This window comes from Pleuronectes platessa, chromosome 20 (assembly GCF_947347685.1).
Source record: "Pleuronectes platessa chromosome 20, fPlePla1.1, whole genome shotgun sequence".
Lineage (NCBI taxonomy): Eukaryota > Metazoa > Chordata > Actinopteri > Pleuronectiformes > Pleuronectidae > Pleuronectes > Pleuronectes platessa.
This window is the reverse complement of record NC_070645.1, coordinates 10,842,242-10,864,165: the sequence shown is the minus strand read 5'-3', so window position 1 is coordinate 10,864,165 and position 21,924 is coordinate 10,842,242. Positions and strand designations below refer to the sequence as shown.

At 43.3% G+C, this 21,924-nt stretch overlaps 1 protein-coding gene across 1 annotated transcript in view; it reads left to right on the top strand.

The window, feature by feature from the left end:
• The window catches only part of cntnap2a (contactin associated protein 2a), a 314,161-nt gene that overhangs the window by 192,484 nt on the left and 99,753 nt on the right, over positions 1-21,924 (top strand). Inside the window, exons 10-13 of the mRNA XM_053412914.1 lie at positions 573-722; positions 12,832-12,994; positions 19,447-19,553; positions 21,549-21,668. Of these exons, the coding sequence (XP_053268889.1) occupies positions 573-722; positions 12,832-12,994; positions 19,447-19,553; positions 21,549-21,668 (540 nt within the window). The remainder of the gene's footprint in view (positions 1-572; positions 723-12,831; positions 12,995-19,446; positions 19,554-21,548; positions 21,669-21,924) is intronic.

Genomic DNA, 21,924 nt, shown 5'->3' with positions numbered 1-21,924 from the left:
AGGGTATGCATTACGTGTGAATCTAAAAGTGGTGGAGGCGGGGGGATGATCCTGGGTTAATGTCTGAAGCCACGTTCGCTGAGGTGGATGCATAAGAAACGGAGAAAATCAATCTCTGTAGAGAAAAAGATACATTCTGTGTGTATAACAAAACAGAGGCTGAACAGTGAGACGTACATATCACAGACAGAAATGTTGTTTCCTAGTTTGACCACCTGTGACCTCCCATTATGATATATCCAGTGCACTTTACTGTAAATCAGGTTGTTGATGTTCAGATTTCTTCCGTAATAATACTGCTGCTTCGAGACATGAACTAAACTCTGGACATTCACAGGAAATTATCCGAAGGGAGAGAAAGAAAATATCTGAGTCAGTTGCTCCGTTTCATCCGTGTGATGTCCATAAAGAAATGAACGAATGTGATGTTATCATTTAAAAGTCTCTTTTGAGATTCTGTCACACAAAATCCGAAATCAAGTAAAACCTTTGGGAGCAGTATATTTTGAAGTGAGACTTTTGTACAGTGTGTGTGTTTTTTCTGAAGACATTTTCTTCTCTGTGACCTCCAGGTTCCGGCTTCAACGATGGACAGTGGCACGCGATCCGTCTGGTGGCCAAGGAGAACTTCGCCATGCTGATGATAGATGGCGACGAGGCGTCCGCTGTGCGCTCCACCTCACCTCTCTCCATCAACACCGGGGGAACCTATCACTTGGGAGGTAAGGGTCGCCCCAGCACCCCCACCACACATAGAACGATGACACTCCTGTGCAGTGTGAGTCCATCACATGTTGTGTTCTCACTACGTTGGAGAAGTAGGGACATTGTGAAAAATGGAGGGTGTTTGTTTCGGTCATCCTGGAATAATTTGACATTTGATGACGTATGTATGTTATGAAGGTTTTTATCAATTTTGTAGTAAAAATGTATGTATTACAAACATAACAAAATCCATTTGACAGTTTTTTATATATATTTGTTGGTACTGTTAAAAGGGATGGTTTGTAAATATTTGCTGTTCGTACATATTATCTATCAGAAAAGTGGAGGGTTTAACATCAAACTTGATTCCTTTACTTGCCAAGAGCTGTCTCCACAAGTGGTCAGCAATACCAATGTCTTCTATCTCCTCTCTTCTTCAACTAAAGTTAGTATACTAACCAGGTGAAGGTGATGTAAATAACTCATAACCTCCATAGAACCTCTAATGGCTATTTTTTTCTATATATGTGTAGCTGTAAGTCTACAGTGAAACAGGGCTGAGTGCAACTTTTGAATTTGAGCTGTGTGTGTGTGTGTGTGTGTGTGCGCAATATTTTTGGCTTAATATATCATTTATCTCACTATAACCCTGTATCCCAGTGGCCAGATTTGAGTTGTTCGTCTTGCAAGAGTACAGACACAACCATTGTCTACCAGATATGCACACACACACACACGTGTCCACCTGCTGCAGCCACAATCTATCTGAATTTGGAAGATGCCGCAGGTTAATGAGGCCAGACACCGCTGTCCGTCTGTTGGAAGATGGTTCGTAGCGTAATGTGCATGTCAGACTTTTGTGTGTGTGTGTGTGTGTCGGTTGTGTGGGCACCTTTTAACATTCCAGTAACTGAGAGAAATAGTCCAGGCTCTGATATCTCCATCAGGCCTCTGTCCCTCTCACTCTCTCGATCTGAGCACAATCTCCTCCATCAAGCTAATCCATTTCCCCAGGCCAGTCAATAAGGATCAGAGCACCTCCCACACACACGCACACACACACACACACACACACACACACACACACACACACACACACACACACACACACACACACACACACACACACACACACACACACACACACACAACACACACCTCCAAATTGTTTTATTCTGTTGTCCATCTTAATTTACTCCCCTCTGCTGTTCAATGAATCCTCGAAGTCCATTATGCCGCTGTACTTTTTATTAATGAAATGAAAGTTTGTGAAGCTTTTCTGTGCTACTGGATTTGCAATCATTGAGTAATTAAAACCTGTTGCATTGTTTGAACCAGTTTAATCTGGAAGCTAAGTTCACCACTGACACTTCATCTTTTATCATTTCTTATCTCCCTTCACTCCGAATCTCTCCTGTCGTCTCCCTCTATCTTTCCTCTTTCAGGTTTCTTTCTCCCCTCTCCGCCCTTAACACCCCCTCGTCTCCGTTTTGATCCAATTGGTGATTTATTGGTTTTGGTAAACTGAGCTGGGAATCAATAGCGGCTGACAGGAGAGGATCTCTGTAATGTTGTAATGTCTGTCACCCTTGAAGGCGGCAAAGGAGCTGACTTTTATAAAAGAGAGTTTGTTAGACTCTCCATTTGAGTGACTTGAAACAAAAGGCCTCAGAGAAAAAAAGTTTGTTTGGTCAAATATCTGCATTAGTGTGAACAGGCTCTGAGAATCTAGAAACATGAGGTGAACTTATCATTTTCATTTTGACCCGAGCAATGGAAAGAGAATATAAAAAGTATTTCAATTTATTTACAGACAAATGGCCTAAAGTGCACATACACACTGCAGATAGATCACAGGTATACTGCTTAGTTCAGCCACACAGCAACTCTCGTTATGCACACAACTTACACAGCAAACAATCCCTTAAAGGAGTTGCACTATTTGTGTAATATGAATTGACAACAGGACACACATGTGAAAACCACAGTACCTGTACATAGGCATAGTGAATACAGGTCTCCGAGCACAAACAATTCACATGTATCTATTTGTCCGCTAAGAAGCAAATCTTTCACTTGGTGGCTTCCACACTCGTATACCCCCCCCCCCCCCCCCACACACATACATGAGTCTCCACAATGCAGAAATGTTCACTACAGGGTTTATTCCCACCCGCTAACAGTGGAAGTGTTGCGGCTGAATTGGCTGAGACTGTGACTGGGGTTTAACTCGTTAATTTTACATGACACAATGAAAGCCGAGGAGCAGGGAGCCTGCACGGTGGTAAACAGCAGTTTGAAGTCTGCAGGCGATACAAATCTGCTGATTATTACATATGTCACTGAGTATAAAGTGATATTTAGGCAACTGCTTCACAGGCACGGGGTAGAAGTTGTGGGGAGAAATGTTTTGTCTCATTTCAAACGTTTTGTATGTATGTGCAGGTTGTTTTGGCTCTAACAGGTTGGTCTTACTCGTGTCTGTGTGTGTGTGCCTGTGTATGTGTGTTGTTTAGTGTGAGTGAGCATGTCTGTGAATTTGTATGAATACAGTATGTGTTTGTTTTTTTTACCTAACGACCTGAAACTATCCCCACAAACACAAACACAGATTTGTGCATTTCAAACTTCAACCAAATCAAATTCTCATAATACCACTAACCTTAACCAGGACCTCACAGATGACATTTTCCCTCATTAGGACAATGATACACACACACACAGAGACAGACTATAGAAAGAATCTATTGAAAACACTCCACCCCATCACATTCTGAGGCTAATTTCCATCTGAGCCACGAGGTAACTGAATTACACTGCGGGCTGCACAAAGGATAGCTTGCTCTTTGCCTTGCCCTCAGCTTCTCTCTCCGATCGCTCCGCTTGATGAGTCAGGGAGGCCGAGCACATTAAGCCGTCCTAAAGCTCTCTAACTGTATTCCATCTGCACTTTCTGTGTCACCGAGTCTCTCCTGTCAGCACGCCACAATTAGCGGAGGAGCCCCTCAGTACCGCGAACGAGCCGCGTTCTTTTGTCTACGGGCCGAGGCTTCAGATAATTGCCGGTAGGACTGAGTAGGCTCAGCCATCCAGGTCACCATCTGCCTCGCGTGTGCGTTGGCAGCCGCGCTCGATCGGTGACCACACAGACCTGCTGAACAGAGCGAACGCTGCCGAGCCACCACCGGGTAATCACATCCAATTGTTTGCTGCGGCTCTACACGCTCCCCGTTTGACAGTAGAGTAAGAATACACCCGCTGTAATTTATTCCTCTGTTGTCTTCTCTTCATTTTACCGGACCTGCATGTTGTGTTTGCTCTGCATGAAACATGAATCCGGGAGCTGGGGGAGAGGAGGGTTCGACCTGCTGTCTCCTTGTATATCCTTTATTTTCAGTTTTGTTCCCACTGAGGCATGCTGTTTATTAAGCACGGCCCATTGACACATTGAGGGGAATTAGATCTAATTAGTACCACAGCTCCTGCCACACATATGCAGGGATCTAAACAGTGTCTGTATGTTGTATGATCTGATCGGAGGGAGAGGGGTTCGGTGCAACGTGTGTGTGATGGGTAATTTTTCCCATTACAACATCCAAACAAACAGTTTGCACATCACACAAAGGTCGTTGCCACAGCAGCGATACTCGTGATAATTATCGTTCAGTGCTTAATCAAACAGAAAGAGAGCGAGTGAGCGAGCGAGTGAGCGAGCGAGTGTGAAGGCGGGCAATGCAGCAGTGGCCCTACCTTTTCAAAGCGGACAGAATACCCCCCCCCCCCCGACTATCAATTCTGTCTCCATTAAATGTGAAACATGGAAAAACACAATCAGCCAGAGATCAGTAATGTTCTTTCACTGCCCGGCTCCGAAAAATAGAAATATAGCCGGCTACTGTTTGTTTGTTTGTCCGACAACCTGTGAAGATCACGTCTGAGCTGAGACAAAAAGGGAAACAGAATTTAAACCACAGGATCCCCTCTTTGCAGCAGTTGATCTGTTAGATTTCATTAAGTACATTGACACATAAATATTCCTTTTTAATTAAGGAAACCAGATTTTTTTTTTAAACATAACAGAGCTACTTAATGCTTTTAGACAGCATTAATATTAATACCATTGATGTGTAATATTAACACAGCCAGGCTGAAAAATGCTAATGGCTGTTTTAATTAACGTAATAAATCACCTCATTTGCATAAGTGGCTATGTTTAATGTATTGTGATGACTGTGATGGGACGTAATGCAGCTCAAGTACCATTCACACGGAGTTGGAGGTTGTGCAAATGTTGCAGCTAATACATTTTCTCTTCTTCCATATTCCTATCAAGTTTATGGCGTTGTAATGTGCAGATTTTATTGGGGTCGGGTATCGTTCTCATTTGAACTGAGACGGTACTGAAGCCGCTACCTGAAATCCAGCCTCAGTTACCATTGACACCTTTTTCACTCTTTCTCTAGATGTAACACTTTTCCTTCATGTTCTTGTTGCAGTGCTTACTTACTTCTGATATTACCTTGCACTTCACTTCCGATTGGTTCCATGCTAAGATTTCAGAGGTCATCGAAAGTCCTGAATGCAACTTTTGCATGTTGTTGAGGAGTATTGGAGCGTTGGCCATGGACGACACCTCTTCAGCGACGCTACATTACTATCCCATTGAAAATGATCCACGGTATGATACAGCTGCCACTTTGCACATTTGGAATCTGCACAGTAGCAATCAGGTGATGTAGCCACGGTAGCACGCTCCCATCAGCACAGTACATGGGCTCAACCAATCGCGAGTCAGTCTCAGCTCTCAATAACCATGATTCATGTTCATCAAATATATAATTAAAACCAACTATTCGCACTTGAACATACATCAGCGTGATCCTAACAACCGAAAATGGCAGAAACAGCTTTTGGGTAAAAATGTATTTGATGGCTTCGTTTTAGTTTGGTCAACATCCCATCAGTTAACATGGGAGGATTAAAACCCTTATGGAAGCCAGCCACCAGGTGGCGATAGAGACACTTTAGCGTCCATCTTCTAAAAGCTACTACGACAGTGAAAAAAAGCTCAGATATATCCAACAGCAACTTTTTCTACCTAGAAAATTATTTTGTTGAACATGGGGATGAAGTTGTCCATGTGTTGCTCTATGTGGCTTCGTCCCTGGAGGGTTCGATTCCTTTAACCCTTGGCTGCAGGCGTGCAGGCGTTTGACCACAGCTGCTGTGTCTCCGCATGTCGTACGTGTTTCCCTGACATATTGCAGTGAGCGTTGTCTGCTTCAACTGAAACAAGACTTGTGAGTGCTTGCAGCTCCCCCTCGCCCAGCCTCATTATGTTGTCACGCTGGTCTCTTCTTCTTCAGCTTTATGGTGCATTACTGCCACCCACTCTCTGTGTCTGTATGCTCTGTTTCTCTCACCCAGATGTCCTCTCAGGTGCTGGAATCTGCCACCATTTCATTTAACATGAATAATCATACTCTGAGCCCGGCACCCAACCTCAGTTGTCATGTTAATAATTTTATAACTCCCAAATTCTAGTGTTTTTAAAATGAAAAATAAGAGCCAGACAGGTGTTTGGTGAAAAGATAGTGTGATTTCACTGAGACACACATTGCTCTTGTTTTTCATACTCTCCAGTGACTCATTCCTTATTCCCTGTTTTCTTTGATTCACTGCTTCTGAAGTGACAAAAAGAAAAAAGGCGAGAAAGTAGCTTTAGATGTAACTGCCCTATTCTTTCTGATTCACTGGCATTGGAAATTCACGTGACTCTGCCCAAACCCAAGGTTGCAGAGTTACAGGATATTACACGTCAGATGTCCGAGGAGAGAGAAGAACTCAGCCATCAACTCTGCCCTCTTCCTCATCTTTTTTTATCCTCCCCCTCTGTTTTCTTTTCGCCACTTCTCTCCAATTTCTCTCTTATGTTTCGTCCTTCTTTTCTGGCCCTCATCCTCTCCTCTCATCCCCCTTATCCTCTTTAACCGAGTCGACCCCTTCCCCCCCTCATCTCCTCTCGTCTCCACCCCTCCTTCCTCCTCTCGTCTGCTTTTAGAAGCAGTCTCCTGAACCCAAAGCCTATTTTACGGGGAGTAGTTTCTCAGTCCTGATGCGGCGCTTTGAGAAATTAGTAAGTGACTGACACGAGACATCCACAAATTGAATTTCTCAAGAGGGAAGACAGATGGACACTCACACAAACACACAAGTGCAGGGCCGTAAAAGTCCTGCCCTTTTTTCTCTGCAGGAACAGGGGCCAAAATTTGTGGGAGGAATCAATTATGGAGTCTTCCGCCCTGAAGCATGCTGGTGTTTGATAATTGTGGGGGAAATGACCATGCGGCTTTGTTTTGCAATCTCCACTTCCTTTGCAATTTATGTCTCTTCTGAGTTGTTCCAGTGTCACAGCTTTTCGTAGCTCATTGCGTCTTTTTTCATTATTTCCAAAATGTCATGTTTTCTCTCCCATTCCTTTAATGAGCGTACATAAATTGATATTTGAAAGCCTCAGTTTGACCGAGGGTGGGCCTGAGCTACACACACACAGACACACACAAAAAACACACAAACAGACACACACACCACAGAGATGTGTGCCCTTCAGCTTCATTCACAAAAAATCCAGCAATGCGGTACCTTCCTGCAGGGTAATACAATACAAAGGTGTGGGTGTGTTTATTCGTGTTTATGAATGAAACCGTGAAACGATCTGATAATAACTTTTTATTTCTCAGATTCACTGTTTGGTCCTCGCTCACTCGTTTCAATGAGCAGGGGGAGGAGGGGACATCTGGCAAATCCTGGTTTAGAGAGCGCTGCCTCAACTACCATTTATTTGATCTGCTCACTGCATAATCTGCATTTTTTCACTTGGCTGCTGGAATGTAACAAAATCTAGCGCTTGTTGTTTTAGTTTATACTCACAAGATATGAGTGAAATGTCAAAAATTCACACGCTTCACCCTTGAGACTCTTAACGCCCACGTTTAACCCAGAACAGCCTGTTCTATCTGTACATGTGCATGTTCGCCTGTGTGTGTACATGCGTGATGTACCCTGCACACTCATCTGCCATTGGTGCTACATATCATCCTTGACACTTGTGGAGTGATGTCTGATATGCAAACATGTTATGTTCCCTTAGAATGTGCTCCAGAAGATGCTGCTGCTCTATCTACCAGTGTTATACTGTTTTTTTTTTAAGCGAACATATGCTCATTTTCAGGTTCATACTACAACATTCCAAAAGCTTTTCTCCTACTTTGCCTTTTCTGCTGCACCTTCTTTCACCTTCTGTCTCCCACCCGGAGCCGAGCCATGCCAAGTGCATCCAGAGGGAATGTTCGCAGTTCTCCTTTTGTTGCAGTCCAGCGCCCACGTTGTTCAAAATTGCAAATGCACTTGGACTCATCTGAGCCCCCATGGGCGTGTTGGTCTTGGAATATTTGCACATAGTTGTCTCAAGGCAACAGAAAGTGATGCTGTGATTGACCAACAAATTACTTTTTATTAAATTTGACTGCGTATTATTGAGATAGTCATTTACACGTACATGAACAGATGCACAATGAGTTTACACTCTTTTTGTTCCACACACAGATGTCTTGTTTGCTCTGCAGGGAAGTTGTATTTTTTATTACCTGGTAAATCTGCCCCTTGTTAGAGCAAACTGCCAGAGTGCACCAGGCTTTAGGTGAGAGGGAGATGGAACCTTTATTAGTTTATTGCACGTTATACAGAAAAATCACACTCACATATGATTTATTTCAAGAGTGAGTGCCAATTGTTTACTTCTTCAGATTGAGGACAGAACCTGGTTAATACAGCCATCATCTTTGTGTTAGTGGAATTGGTTGGGAAGTTACTGGATGGTGACTTATAGTGCAGAGAGGTTGGAGGAGGTCCTCAACTAAGCAGATCGTTTTTTTGACATCAACAGAGAAGAGAGATCTGATTTTGGGGGGGGTCTTCTCTCAAAACCTGAGGGTCTGCAGACTCACTGGGAACATTTTTGTTGAACAGACATGAGTGATTTTTGCATCTGTCCCCTTTCAGGGAAAGAGCTCAAGGGGAAATGGCAGCAGGTGGTTAAGTAGATGAGCACAACTTTTCCAGATTTTTGTAAAAAATCTGCATATTGTTTTTTGGCACCATCTTTAGTCACTTCTGAAAATGCGTCCCCGGGAATATTTTTTAATTTTTTTGTTACCTCCGAGCATATTGGATTATTTCCAACCTTCGTTTTGGAAGCAGATACGTCCCCACTAAATGTGTTGGGCTGTGGAAACAAGTGTTCCGCAGCCTGAGAACCAGCCGTGCCTGTCTGATGTGTTCAGGTAGAAGAGAGCTGGTGCTGGCCCTCCAGTGTGTATTGTAAGAGAAGCTCTTTGGGCACAACAGGGGGACTGTGATAGAGTGCCAGCAAGACTACAAGCGATTATTGCTGGCATTCCAAAATCCTTAGGGGTCTTACAAGATAGCGTTTTTTGTTTATACTACAAATTAAAACCACAGAGCAACACTTTATTCAGGGGGACATTCATTTTTTTGTTTTGTTTTACAGATACATTGATTTCAGCTCTGGCATAGCTTGAGGATGCACAGATGTATGTTCACATCTGCCCCTTGTTTTGTCAAGTGTTTGTCTCTGTTGGATTCCAGCTCATTAATCTAGTTGTGTATCTTCCCCTGTTTGTCACTAAAGATGCATGCACAGCTTTCTAGATATTACAATGCATGCATTTTTGAGATGCATAGAGAGAAAAAAAGTATGCCTTCTGGTTTGTTGACAGGAAAAGACAAAATAATAACTGCATATAACATTGGTCGATAACTTGGCTTCTGTGTGACAATAAGAGGAAATTTAAATCTTGAGTGCTGTGTGGATTGATTAAGCTCCTCATTTAGCCAATTGATATGCATGTAATATCAAAATTACTACAATGCAGTGTCCATATGAACATTATAGTATTAAGTGTCGACTAAAATGTACCTTAAATGCTAAAACGTCTGTTATGGGATGATATGTGTAACTTCAGCCCAAGTTCTGGCTGAAGCGCTTCTCCCTGGGAATTAAATAACTACCTTTACAACACAGTGCTAGGAGTTTCCTGACAGCCGGTACAAACGGCCGGTGCACAGACAGCCGGGGCTAAACAGTTTCTGAGGAGCGTGGTGGTCTCCAGCCACATGGCACAGGCGGCTGTCTCGGCCAATGTTTCAAACGGTGTATATGTGTGTGTGTGAGGGAGAAAAAGACAGCAAAGAGTCAGGAGAGGATGCTGGACGTCTCTGAATAGACTATGTGGTGGTTTAGGGGGTTTGGTTTAAGTGTAGATTTGAAAATAAGTGTGGCTTTCCAGACATCAGGTGCGGTGGCTGATGGCAGACATCCCATGCGCTTGAATCAACACTGGTATCGGCCCTGCAGCGTCCAAAATGGTTTTAAATACTGCGTTGCAATATGAGCTGTGTGTAGATATAAATTTGGTATTAATTTCACATTTAAACCAGGATGTATTTAATCATAAATCAGTGGATTTCCTGAGAGATGTCAACACATGCTTAGGTGCATGTCTTCAAAATGTTCTTCATACAAAAGGACCAGTAAATTAGTTCAAGTTAAATAAACAGGGGACGCCCAACAGATAAGCCAAGCAACACAACCATCTACCAATCCCTGGTTCCATGCATTGCTCTGTTCCTTCTGCCAAACTGTCAGGAACGCTGTGTGTCTCCCTTGCATTCATAAGCAATCCAGAGGACACAAAGTGCTGCCAGCCAGCTGTAGTCGCCTCTGTTCTCCGTCTTCTGCTGCCTCCCCTCTCACTCTTTCCCTCTCCCTCCTTTCTCTCTGTCTGTCGCTCTCTCACTCCACCGGAAAGACAGCGGACAGGTGTGGCAGGAGAAGAGACAGATGGCGGGGATGACGGGAGAAACTTCTGGAGTGGAAAGGGAAATCAGACGATGTATCCAGCGTCGAGCACACACGCGGCCGCACACACATTTTTTACTTTCCCGCCGCTCTACTTGCTGCGTCAGCCAGCCACATAAACCATTATGTTGGTGTGCACAAACACACAGGACCCGCACAAACAAACACACAGAGCGCATATGCCCTCTGTAATAAGCCTCTGATGCTCTGGCCTCGAGGCTGATAGGCACGGTAGAGAGTGTGACAGCTTATAACATCACGATGATGAAGATGTCATTGAGCGGCAGTGTTTTATGAGTGACCTGTGTGTTGTGAAAAAGATTGAATCCCAGGCTCTCGTCTCCCACATCCCACAGTGCACGCACACTGCAATAAAAACCTGCAGGTGTGCACGTGCTATATACATCACACTTATACACAGGTGCATGAATACAGATTTGCACATAGAATAAATAAACACACCTCCTCTAAATCAATAGACATTTGTGTAAAATAATTATTACACACTCTCACTGTTGCCATATGCTCACACGTTTGCCCTAGCCTTGTCCCTGTTCCACTCAAGGCCCAGTGCTGCGTCTGGATGGGCCATTGACTCTTGTATCTCATAAAGGTATAGTGTATAGTAAAACCTACATGTCCTCTCGTCTACTGCGGCCTTAGCGGAGGTATAAGGGCTAATGAGCCTTGCGGAGAAGCTCTAAAACCAGAGGACTGATGAAGGTTCATGGCGGCAGAAAGTGACAATAACCCAGCACCGGGCGAGTCGTGCTGTTCGTCCTCGTCCAGGATAATGTTGTTGTTAAGTTTGATGTCTTCCTCTGTAGAGGGTGTTTGTTCCACACTGTGTTTTCAGTCATGGATCAAAAGAAGCCATCTTTCCTTGTTATTGTCTTCTTCCCACACTTGATGGTTCAAACACAAGCTGCTGTGCATCCTGCTCCTTTTCCTTATCAAATCTTTTCCTCTGTTCTGTTTTCAGGTAATTCATCTCAAACTCTGTGTTTTTTGATAGTGAACATTTACACGACTGCGCTGGGCAGAAGCAAATTGTGTATAAAGAGGGACTACATGTCTCAACAGCCTGCATTGTACAGAAATGAGGCCACACTCTCCTGGACATTGGTGCTTCTATCAAAAAGTTCTGTTCCCATTGTTAGCCAGTCCAGTTAGAGTCTGCACAGTAGCATGGGGCTGCAGGGTTTCGCGTCCAATCAATTGCAGTCAACAGTCTGAACTGTCAATCCCGATGGTTCTCCTCGTTATTATAGCATCTAATAACCTGTAAATGTATTTGTACTTTGACCTTTTCGTTGGTCCCTGTCCCATCTGCTAACATAGAGGGGATTTTGGCTTCTATTGGCTGTGCTCTTCCTGACTTTTTGTTTCTACCTGATTCATAAAATAAATCACCTTTTGTTTTGGACTGCAAAATCTCCAGTGGCACTGGTCACACTTGGGATTGGGGAAAGAGGGGAGCCAACTTGAGTAATGGTCAAGTTTCTCCAAGTCTGGGCGTACTACAGGGTTTATTTAAGTCGGTATGTTGATTATTAAGCTTCACCTCCACCCTTAGATGAATTCTTCGGTCAGACGTTTTTTGAACCCCTCCAATTTTGAAGCTCAATGCCTCGGTAAATCTGAAGTTAAAGCAAAGAACGAATCGATTGTATGAGATTTAAAAAACATGGAATCTTGAAACACCTGTGATGTTCTTTCTACAGTAGAAATCAAATATTGATCTGAAGGTTTATGTCCCATAAATGCAAAAGTTCATCCTTTTTCTCCATTTCATCCCAAACCAGCTTCACAGGGTTGAAGTCTGGAGACTGTAATGGTTTTTCCCTCTCGGGTTTGGGTCATTATCTTGCTCTAGTTTGAACCCTTGACCAACTAGTCCATCCTTTTATTTGTCTTTTTCACATTCTGATACCATTATGCACTGCTACTATTTGCAGTGGAGTATTGTCCTAATAATGCAACACAGGGTGTAGTAACCCAGTTTCTTCTATCACTGTCTCTCTGCAGACAGACGGTTTGCAATTGTTTACTTCATTTACAAGACTTAATTTAGTTTCATTGCTGCAGGAAACCTGTAAAGTTGGGGAAAGGATGTCAGACTTAATTGCCCCCCCGGAGTGTATGATAACATTTTAATTTGTGGTTTGTTTGTTTCTTGGTTTCAGGGTATTTCCTGCAGACCCTGCTCCCGCCCTCCCAGCGTTCCTTCCAGGGCTGCATGCAGGCGATCCTGGTCGATGACCAACTCGCCGACCTCCACGCGGTGGAGAAGGGCACCGTGGGCGCATTCGAGAACGTCAGCCTGGACATGTGTGCCATCATAGACAGGTAAGAGTGATCAGTCCTGCATGCACACACACACACACACACACACATCCACCCACTCAATCATTCATAAATGAAAATGCTCACTCCAGTCGTATGCAGAGCACGAAAACAATGGGTTTCATAAATCAAGTGGCTCTAAATTGGAAGAGCCGCATGGTAAACAAGACTGTAATGTAGACTCTAAATTCTTACCCAGAGATATATAACTCAGGGTTGTTTGAACACGTGCATGTGCGGCTGTTTTGTGTTTGCTTATCAGACTTATAAACTGATATAAATGAATCGGGGGGGATTCACGGCATGAAAAGGGATGTATGTAAAAACAAATGGTATTTCGCTTTAAACTGAAAGTAAAGAGTAGTTTTGATCTCCTTAAAAAAACTCTGATCTTAATCAAACATCAGAAATTAGACGCTCATTTGTCTTTTTCTTTGCCAAGCTCGCCAGTGCTGGAGAATTCTGAGCAGCATGTCTCAATGTTGGCTCGACGGAAGAATTCAGTTCAACTTGTTGACATTTCAATTTATTTCCTTGTCATGGACTAGACAACACATTGGGACAGATTTGCCAAATATAGAATCAGCCAAGCCTTCAGCTGCATTTGAGAGCTTCCTCACACCGGGTTTGATGTGTGTGTGCAAAACGGTTAAATTTCTCGGGCTGGTTTAACCCTCAGCGATTACCTCATCGTCCATGTTAAGCAGTGGTAGTTATCCGTCGGGCGTGAAGAAGCGATTCGGAAAATGTCCTGAAGGAGAACATGAAGGGGAAGCGACAATTAGGAGTTGACCTTGCGCTGATCGGAGCAGCATTCACCCTGCGCTGAGCGATTTGTTTTTTAGATCAGATTTGTCGATAGCACTTACCTTCATCAATATCCCTGCCCCGGAGAAGGAGACACCGGCTGCCAATGCTTGATTTAGATCAATTCTGTTCTCACTTTAAGAGGCCTGGCTCCCTGCAATGCTGCTCTTTGTGCTAATATAGATTGGCACGTTTTGAAAAAGCTTTTTTACGTGACAAACTTTTCAGTTATACTCATAATAATTTTCAAATTATTTACAAAAAGTTGTCAAGTTATTCTGAAAAGCCAGAACGATTAAAAGTTCAAGTTCCGTGTTTTATATCACTAAAGGCGAAATGAAGATGTTGCTACTTTCTAGTTTACTAGTACATAAAAGCCTTTAAACTTTTAAAATGCATTCACTATGTGATTGGGTTTGTGTGTGTGTCTGTGTTACCCTTTTGTGTTGTCGGTAATATACTGCGAGGTTGCTTTTCTCAGATGGATGCATGATGGCGCACGGTCACCCCAGACTATGATTGACCGCGCTTGTGTGTGTGTGTGTGTGTGTGTGTGTGTGTGTGTGTGTGTGTGTGTGTGTGTGTGTGTGTGTGTGTGTGTGTGTGTGTGTGTGTGTGTGTGTGTGTGTGTGTGTGTGTGTGTGTGTGTGTGTGTGTGTGTGTTTATGAGATATTTCATACAAACACAATACTCAGAGACGAGGAACGAGGTGATGCCGCTCCCCTGATCCACAATAACTCACACATGAGTGTACAGCTCATGAAGGCTTGGCACCTGAAAGCACCGCGCACACGTCCAGATCAATCATGTGACACATGCTATTGACAGCAGGGTGAGGTCAGGCGCATTGATCTGGGCAGAGCAGCACATTTAAACGACCATTGACCGGACATTAAATATCCGTCTTCACCTTTTTATCCTTTGAGAGTAGCGGGGGGGGAGCTGGAGCCGATCCCAGCTGACTTTGAGCAAGAGGTGGGTCACATCTTGGACAGGTCGCCACCTAATGACGTTAGCTGTGGGAGGGAGCACACCCAAAGACCCCTGGCTGCACTTCCACACTTTAATTATGACATCACATCTTCCTTATGTCATTGCTCATGATTATTTATAAGTCACTGATGATGTCACAACTGTGCGGACATGATTATTGTCGTTGTGAGTCTGTAAATTGAGCCTATCAAGCTGTGTTGTAATAATGTCCTGTATCTACACAGACATTCTGAATAGGCAAAAACATAGTTGCTTATTTAACAAAAAAAACATTTCCCCCTATAACCTTGATACCTCAACCAAAACATCAAGGATTCTAACCAAACCTTGTCTGGTGTGACAGTTGGAGAAATAATCCCTCCAGCCATTACATTTCCTTGAAAACCCATTTGCTCTTGCAATTTAAGAGTATTATTTTTTGCCCAATTATTATTTTGCAGTTATTGGATTACTGAACGAGGAAGTAATAGTCTGGTGATTTAATCGTGGCTTAAATGTCAAAATGTCATTCCCCGCTGCTGCTGCTCACGTGGTGCCATTAAATCACTGATTTTCTCTTTCCACATCGGAGAGGAAAAATAAAACCCAATATTATTTGGTACCATCTCGCTATAGTTAACCAGACGTAACTGCCAACTGGTTTCTCATGTTATCTATAGGATATTTCACAACTGCAGCATTGTTTAACAAAGTCAACATAAATGCAGGTATATTACAGCAGCTGTGTGATACAGCAGCTGTGTGATACATCACATTTAAAAAAGATTGTTCTCATTCGTCTTCCTCACTGTAGCGTATATCGTGTTTAATATTCCCACGACTAGAGCTGGGGTGGTTACCGTGATCGATGGATCTTTTGACTAAATGCCTGAAACCATGTGTGTAAAAGATCAAAGGTGTTTGTCCGACGGAGCCCAAGCATGAAATTCAGTGAAACACTTCAAAGCCGAAATCGGACTGTGTGCATTAAGGGCGGAGAGTTGTGACACCTGGAGGCAGAACAGAGAGCAGCACGTTGGGATCCATGAAGTCGGTCCGATGCTGAGACCGAAGCCTGAGACGATGCTGCATTTCCACTGCAATTACCCCGCAGGGCCACTGCAACCACACTGCGGTGGAGAAGTGTGTCACCTTTAAGTGCGACTGTAGTTTAGAAACTGTTATTATGGCTGAGTGTGGTGCATTTCCACTGCTGACAGTTGCTAACAGCAGTGTGTCTTTGGTCAGATTTTCAGAACGACCCGTCGTGAAGGTCCCGAGACGTCCACAACTGTCTGCTCTCACCTCTGATATTATCCCAGCGCCCTGATTTCAGATGTTGTGTGTGTGTGTGTGTGTGTGTGAGCCCTGCAGTACTTTAGATGGGCCCTGGTCCACCATGGAAGATGAATGGGCGCAGTGTTACCATCGAACTAATCAGAATGTCTTTGAAGGCAGCTCAATAGCCCTGTCTGACCTCTTTTTGATCAATGCCGTTCTACTGTGGGATTCTCTTTGGGCTGCGATGCCGGTGGAAGCAAAACACACACACACACACACACACAGGCGTCCGCACACACACAATATCATCCTCACACAAACAGGAGGCAAGACTGTGCGCATGCTAATTCATTCACGCCACAATGTCACCGTTATTCTGAGGGTACCACAAACGGCACATGCAGCGGCACATGAAAGCAGACACACACTCCAGAGGTTCTCCATCCGCCGCCATTCGACTTAGTTGTCTCACACACAGCCTAGAACACACAGGTTTTGTCGATGAACTTCACTGCTCACAGATTTCTGGGCATAATGACCCTTTTGTGCTTTTTTCCGTGCTTGTCGATTGGAGCTCATTATGAAAGCGAAACACAATTTTGTCCTGCCCCTTGATGGCCTGCTGAAGCTACAGATTTGTTTTTAATTTGCAGTACATGCAATGGCATGTTGAGGAAATCAAGATAATTAGATTTTTTTTTGTGAAAAACAAATGACAGAGTTAAACGAATCGGTTTGTTTGCTTTTTAATGTCTGTTTATTGATTTATTCTTATCATATAAAACAGTGGATGTTGCTCTCTGTCGCTTTTAGGCACTTACAGTTTCAAGTTTGAGCCAATGAATGCAACGTTGCTCTCAGGCATGCACCGAGCTCCTCCTAAAGTTATCCGGAGGGGCTGTATGTGAGTCAGTAACTCCAGACAATCTGCAGAGTAGTTCCTGCCAGACGCTCCGTCACAACCCTGGATAATGTCAGAGTGAGCCCATGTGAGAATACAGAAGAATAATGTCCGTGAAAATCCTTGATATTTTCCAACCTGTATTTCTCTGCATCAGTCAACAGAGTCTGAAAGAATGCAGTCTTCTCAGAGGCGAGGTGGATGATCCATTTCCAAATGTCTCCCACATTCTACACATGCATTACTGCTCACTTGCATGCACAAATATAACACAGTACATAAAACATAAGCCTCTGTATTTCACGTTTGTTCACCCACACTATCTAACTCTGAAAGTAGGAAAGTGCATCCCAACAAACAATGTTCCCAGTTAAAGATGATTCACTGTCAGTGAACTCGTCATATATCACACGGAGAAGCCCGTATAGTTGTGTCAGCTTCCCAGTCGCCCTGGCTGTGACACACTGATCATCATGTCCCCCTCCAGAGAGGACGCGTCTCTCTCACCGCATGACTTAAGAAGAAACTCAGCATTTTAAATGACCCCTGTAGCTCACGAGTCGGTGTTTGTTTTTCTTCCAGCTGGTTTTACTCTTATCATTACTTGTGTGTGTGTGTGTGTGTGTGTGTGTGTGTGTGTGTGTGTGTGTGTGTGTGTGTGTGTGTGTGTGTGTGTGTGTGTGTGTGTGTGTGTGTGTGTGTGTGTGTGTGTGTGTGTGTGTGTGTGTGTGTGTGTGTGTGTGTGTGTGCGCATTCGCTCCAACACCACAATGCCTCGGGATCCGCGTCCCTGCTTAAAGCCCGCAGGCAGATCAAACTGCAGAACTTTGATTTGCTCAGGATGTAAATAGGTATTCAAATTTCATCAAGAAAGGCGGTGATGTCTTAACTACAATGTGCTTCGTGCTGTGTTCACACTGAGGGAAGATAACACTGTTTACTTGCCCTTGCACTCTTTCATTTGAAGTGCTTTCTGAAGTGTGGATACTGAATTGGGAGGATAAAGTTCCTCCTAGTGTGGCTAAGAAAACACAACATTGTGCACTGGAGCCACAAAGTTCATCCACATGTGGAACTTTTTTCATTCTCATCTCTGCTGCTGCCCAGTTTGATAGAACTAGTGCAGTGCCCTCAAACTGCAGTTGAGAAATCGACAAAATTTCACAGCTCTTCAAAATAATCAATCAATCAAATTGTATCAATCTATCATATTGCCGCCAGGACGGAGATCATCACCTGTGTCCGACCTGTGTCAGTCCGATACGGTGAAATTCAAATGATCAGGAACAGTTAGAGGCCAGCGCTGTAGTTTACTCGAGGTCGTGGAAGAAGACATCCTCAACTCAGTCTGCACACGCTGTTCGCCTGTTTATTCCGATTTTATGAATATTGAACAAATCAATTTTTTCCAAATTGCACTAAACTCGACACTACACTTCCTCGGACCATAACCAATACACAAATTAAGTGCAGCTGACAACAGGTTGTGATAGCAGACAAAAGCATAGGTAAGAGGCATTTTTCAATAAATATAATACAGATTTACTGCAGGTCCTAACTGCTTCCTGTTGGTTGACATGAGCAACAATTTCTTGACAGTCAAATACTGGACTCAAGCGACCACATCTCAGTTTTTACTTGTCCACACTGTAATAGCCAGACAAAAAAAATAATATCTAAAAGCAGCAAAGAGTGACAAAACGTTGTCTTAGAATAAACAAAAGGCCAAAACAGAGAGAGAGATTTTTTTTAGGTAAGTAACCATCTGCGTGACTGCTCCATGTTACTGTAGCTAAGTGGAGCTGGTGGGGGGGCTTTCTAACTGCTATTTGTATATAAATTGACGTCTTTGCCCTCACTGTTGGATAGTATAAATATAACAACTTTTAAATCCTGCAGTTGGTTAAGCCATGCTCTGGAATTAAGATGCTTTTACATGCTGATGCAGGTGACCCCCCTTTAGTCTGATTCTTTGAACCCGATCGATTTCCTGATTTAATCTGCACCACAGAGTGAGAGAGTCATTACACTATGAAAACATTGTACCCTTCACCCAGGAGTCATCGTTGTTTAATCATCGAGTGGTGTTCCAGGAGTCCACAGTCCGTCCACTTCATTGTGGGTTAAATCCGATATCCACAAAACTTGCTTTGAAGGCTGTGAAATGTGTCATGGAGGAACCCATCAAATGTTGATGCAGATCCGGATCAGTTGCTGGATTCAGGAAAATTGTGATCACTTACCTAAGGAATAATTCATTGATCTTGATGGGAAAGAAAACCAGTCACATTTAGGGAACTAATTTCTATGAGTGTGTCCAATTAGGTGAAGCCTATTGAATTTAAGCTGGCATTTTATGAGATATTATAACCAATATTGAATCAGGCTTTGAGGCTTTGATGTAGAGCTGAATTTGTGTTTTTTTTCCATTTTCCATTTTAAGGCCGGCACATGTTCACAAAATCCTTTGAATCTCTCTCTCCATCTTTCCAGGTGTATGCCTAATCACTGTGAACACGGCGGCCGGTGTAAACAGACGTGGGACAGCTTCAGTTGTACCTGCGATGGAACGGGATACAACGGAGCCACGTGTCACACTTGTAAGTACAGGAGAGAGAGAGTGTGTGTATTCTTGGGGTTGTGTGTCCCTCCCTTACCCTCACATTATTACCACTGTGTTCTGTTCTTCGTGGTTTTCTTCTCTTGCCTTCCTTTGTCCGCCTTCATGTCATTTTAGCCACAATTCTCAGCAGAGCGACGGATGCACTTTTGAAGTGTTCAGAGGTCCGACTTGTCTGACGGCGATGTGTACTTTGAGGAGAAGAAAAACCCACCAGCACTAACACAAAGAGAACACAGGCAGAGAGAGAGAGAGAGAGAAACAAAGCCAGAAAGGATTTTTTTTTTTTAAGGCTTAAGAATGGTCCCTTCGTCCGTGCTCTACAAATGTACAAAATAAAAGAGGGTGAGAGAGAGGACATCTAGTGTGAAGAAGAATGTGAATGTCTCATAAGTCACAAAACTTTATTTTAACATTTATAACAAAAAAATAGCTGGAGTTCGCTTTACATGTTGATACTATTACTATAGTGGGTCGTTGTTATATAAATGTTCATTTATTCTGCAGAAGTATCAAATTTGCTTTGAGTACAAATTCTTGAGTTTTAAGATTTTATACTTTTCTTTGTTTACGTCATCATTTATCAAATGCCTGCTGGTTTTGGACAGTTTAGGAAACAAGTAATTTTAATAACAATGGTCAAATAGTGTCATGAAAGAGATTGAAGGGATAAAAGAGGACAGAAGGAATCTTTTTCCACTTAACCAAGGTTGGGTCATGGTTGCAGCAGTCTAATCAGCGTGATCCAGACCTCCCTTTTCTTAGACCAAAGACATTCTAATAAAATGCTCAAACCACCTTAACTAGCCTCTTTCAACGCGAACAAGCAACAGCTTTACTTTGAACTTCAGGTCCAAACCCTTCTGTTTGCTTGCTTGTATCCATGATCTCATTTTGTCAGCCACTACCAGCTGCTGATTTCCATAGGAGAGGGTCCCAGCTAAAAGAAAGAACAGATGTATGACTATGTAATAAAAAGCATATTCACCTTAACAGGCTTCAGTAGATGCGAAGCAGCAGCAGCTCTGTACTCCGAGCTCCCTCCGGCTGTCCAAGCTCCTCACTTGTATCCGTGATTCCATTTGTTTTTCCCACTGTCTAACTCATGACCGTAGACAAGGATCCAAGCCGGCAGAAATATTAGACATATGAAAAAACTGTAAAAGTTATACAAAGCCAATAAGAAGAAACCTCTGATTTTTTTTTTTCTATTTGAAACTCAGTGTCAACTCTTTAAAAACAGCTTTGCCTCAATCAAGAAAGTTTCACTCTTGCATCCGTCAAGCTGTTTCTGTGTAAATCAAAGCAAACACAACATCAATATGTTGTCAGATAGATTGCTGGAGTGTGTGGGACAAGACACTACTTCTTGACAGGCGCTGAATAGAGACTGGCAACCACGTGAAGCTCCCTTCCTGAGGAGGGAACAAAAGAGCATCTGCAGACATTCATGTGCCGTTTAAGATCCATCATTAAATTCTACAATATCATTAATCAATGCTCCATTTCGCAAGTAAAACAATGTAGATGTTAAATACCGACATTGGAAAAGTAGAGAAACGGATGCCAGCTTTCTCGGGGCAGTGATTCATCTTTATTGTCTTAACATTGTCACTGTGGGTAGCATGTGATATAAGTCCATCCCAGGACTTGTGCTGTATTTTTCTAACCTGACACTAGAAATCCCACTCCCATAACAAGCCCCACCCTCAGACCACAACAAACCACATTTACCACAGTGCTTTGAAATCATTATCACAACATATGGATATTTAAGAATATCTATGTATATATTTCAACATGATACTGGTGTCAACAGCAATGAGATCTTTGTCATTGTTATGTGTTATTTAGCATTATAACTTCAGCAGCTATACTTAAAGTCTTTCTCCTCGGTATCCATCCAGCACCTATTGCTGTTGAGTTTTTCTAAAAACCTTTTTTTTCCCTCTCTTCTCCTCTTAACCTCCCCCAGCCATCTATGAGCCCTCGTGTGAGGCCTATAAGCATTTGGGCAGGTCGGCTGACACCTACTGGATCGACCCTGACGGCAGCGGACCCCTTGGCCCCTTTAAAGTCACCTGCAACATGACAGGTTTGTGTGTCAGAGGGCCTGTAATTATTGTTCTGTGTGTGTGTGTGTGTGTGTGTGTGTATGTGTGTGCGCGCACATGCAGTGTGTTCGCCTACATGCAGTGTGTTCACACTACCCGACTCAGTCCAGACCCAGTGACCTGTGAGAGGAGAAAACTCTGCAGCGCTGCACATTCTTAACCTGCAATACCTGGGGTTTCCATGGCAACGCTGTCCCAGCTGACATTTAACTCTGAAGAAGAAGACACACACACACA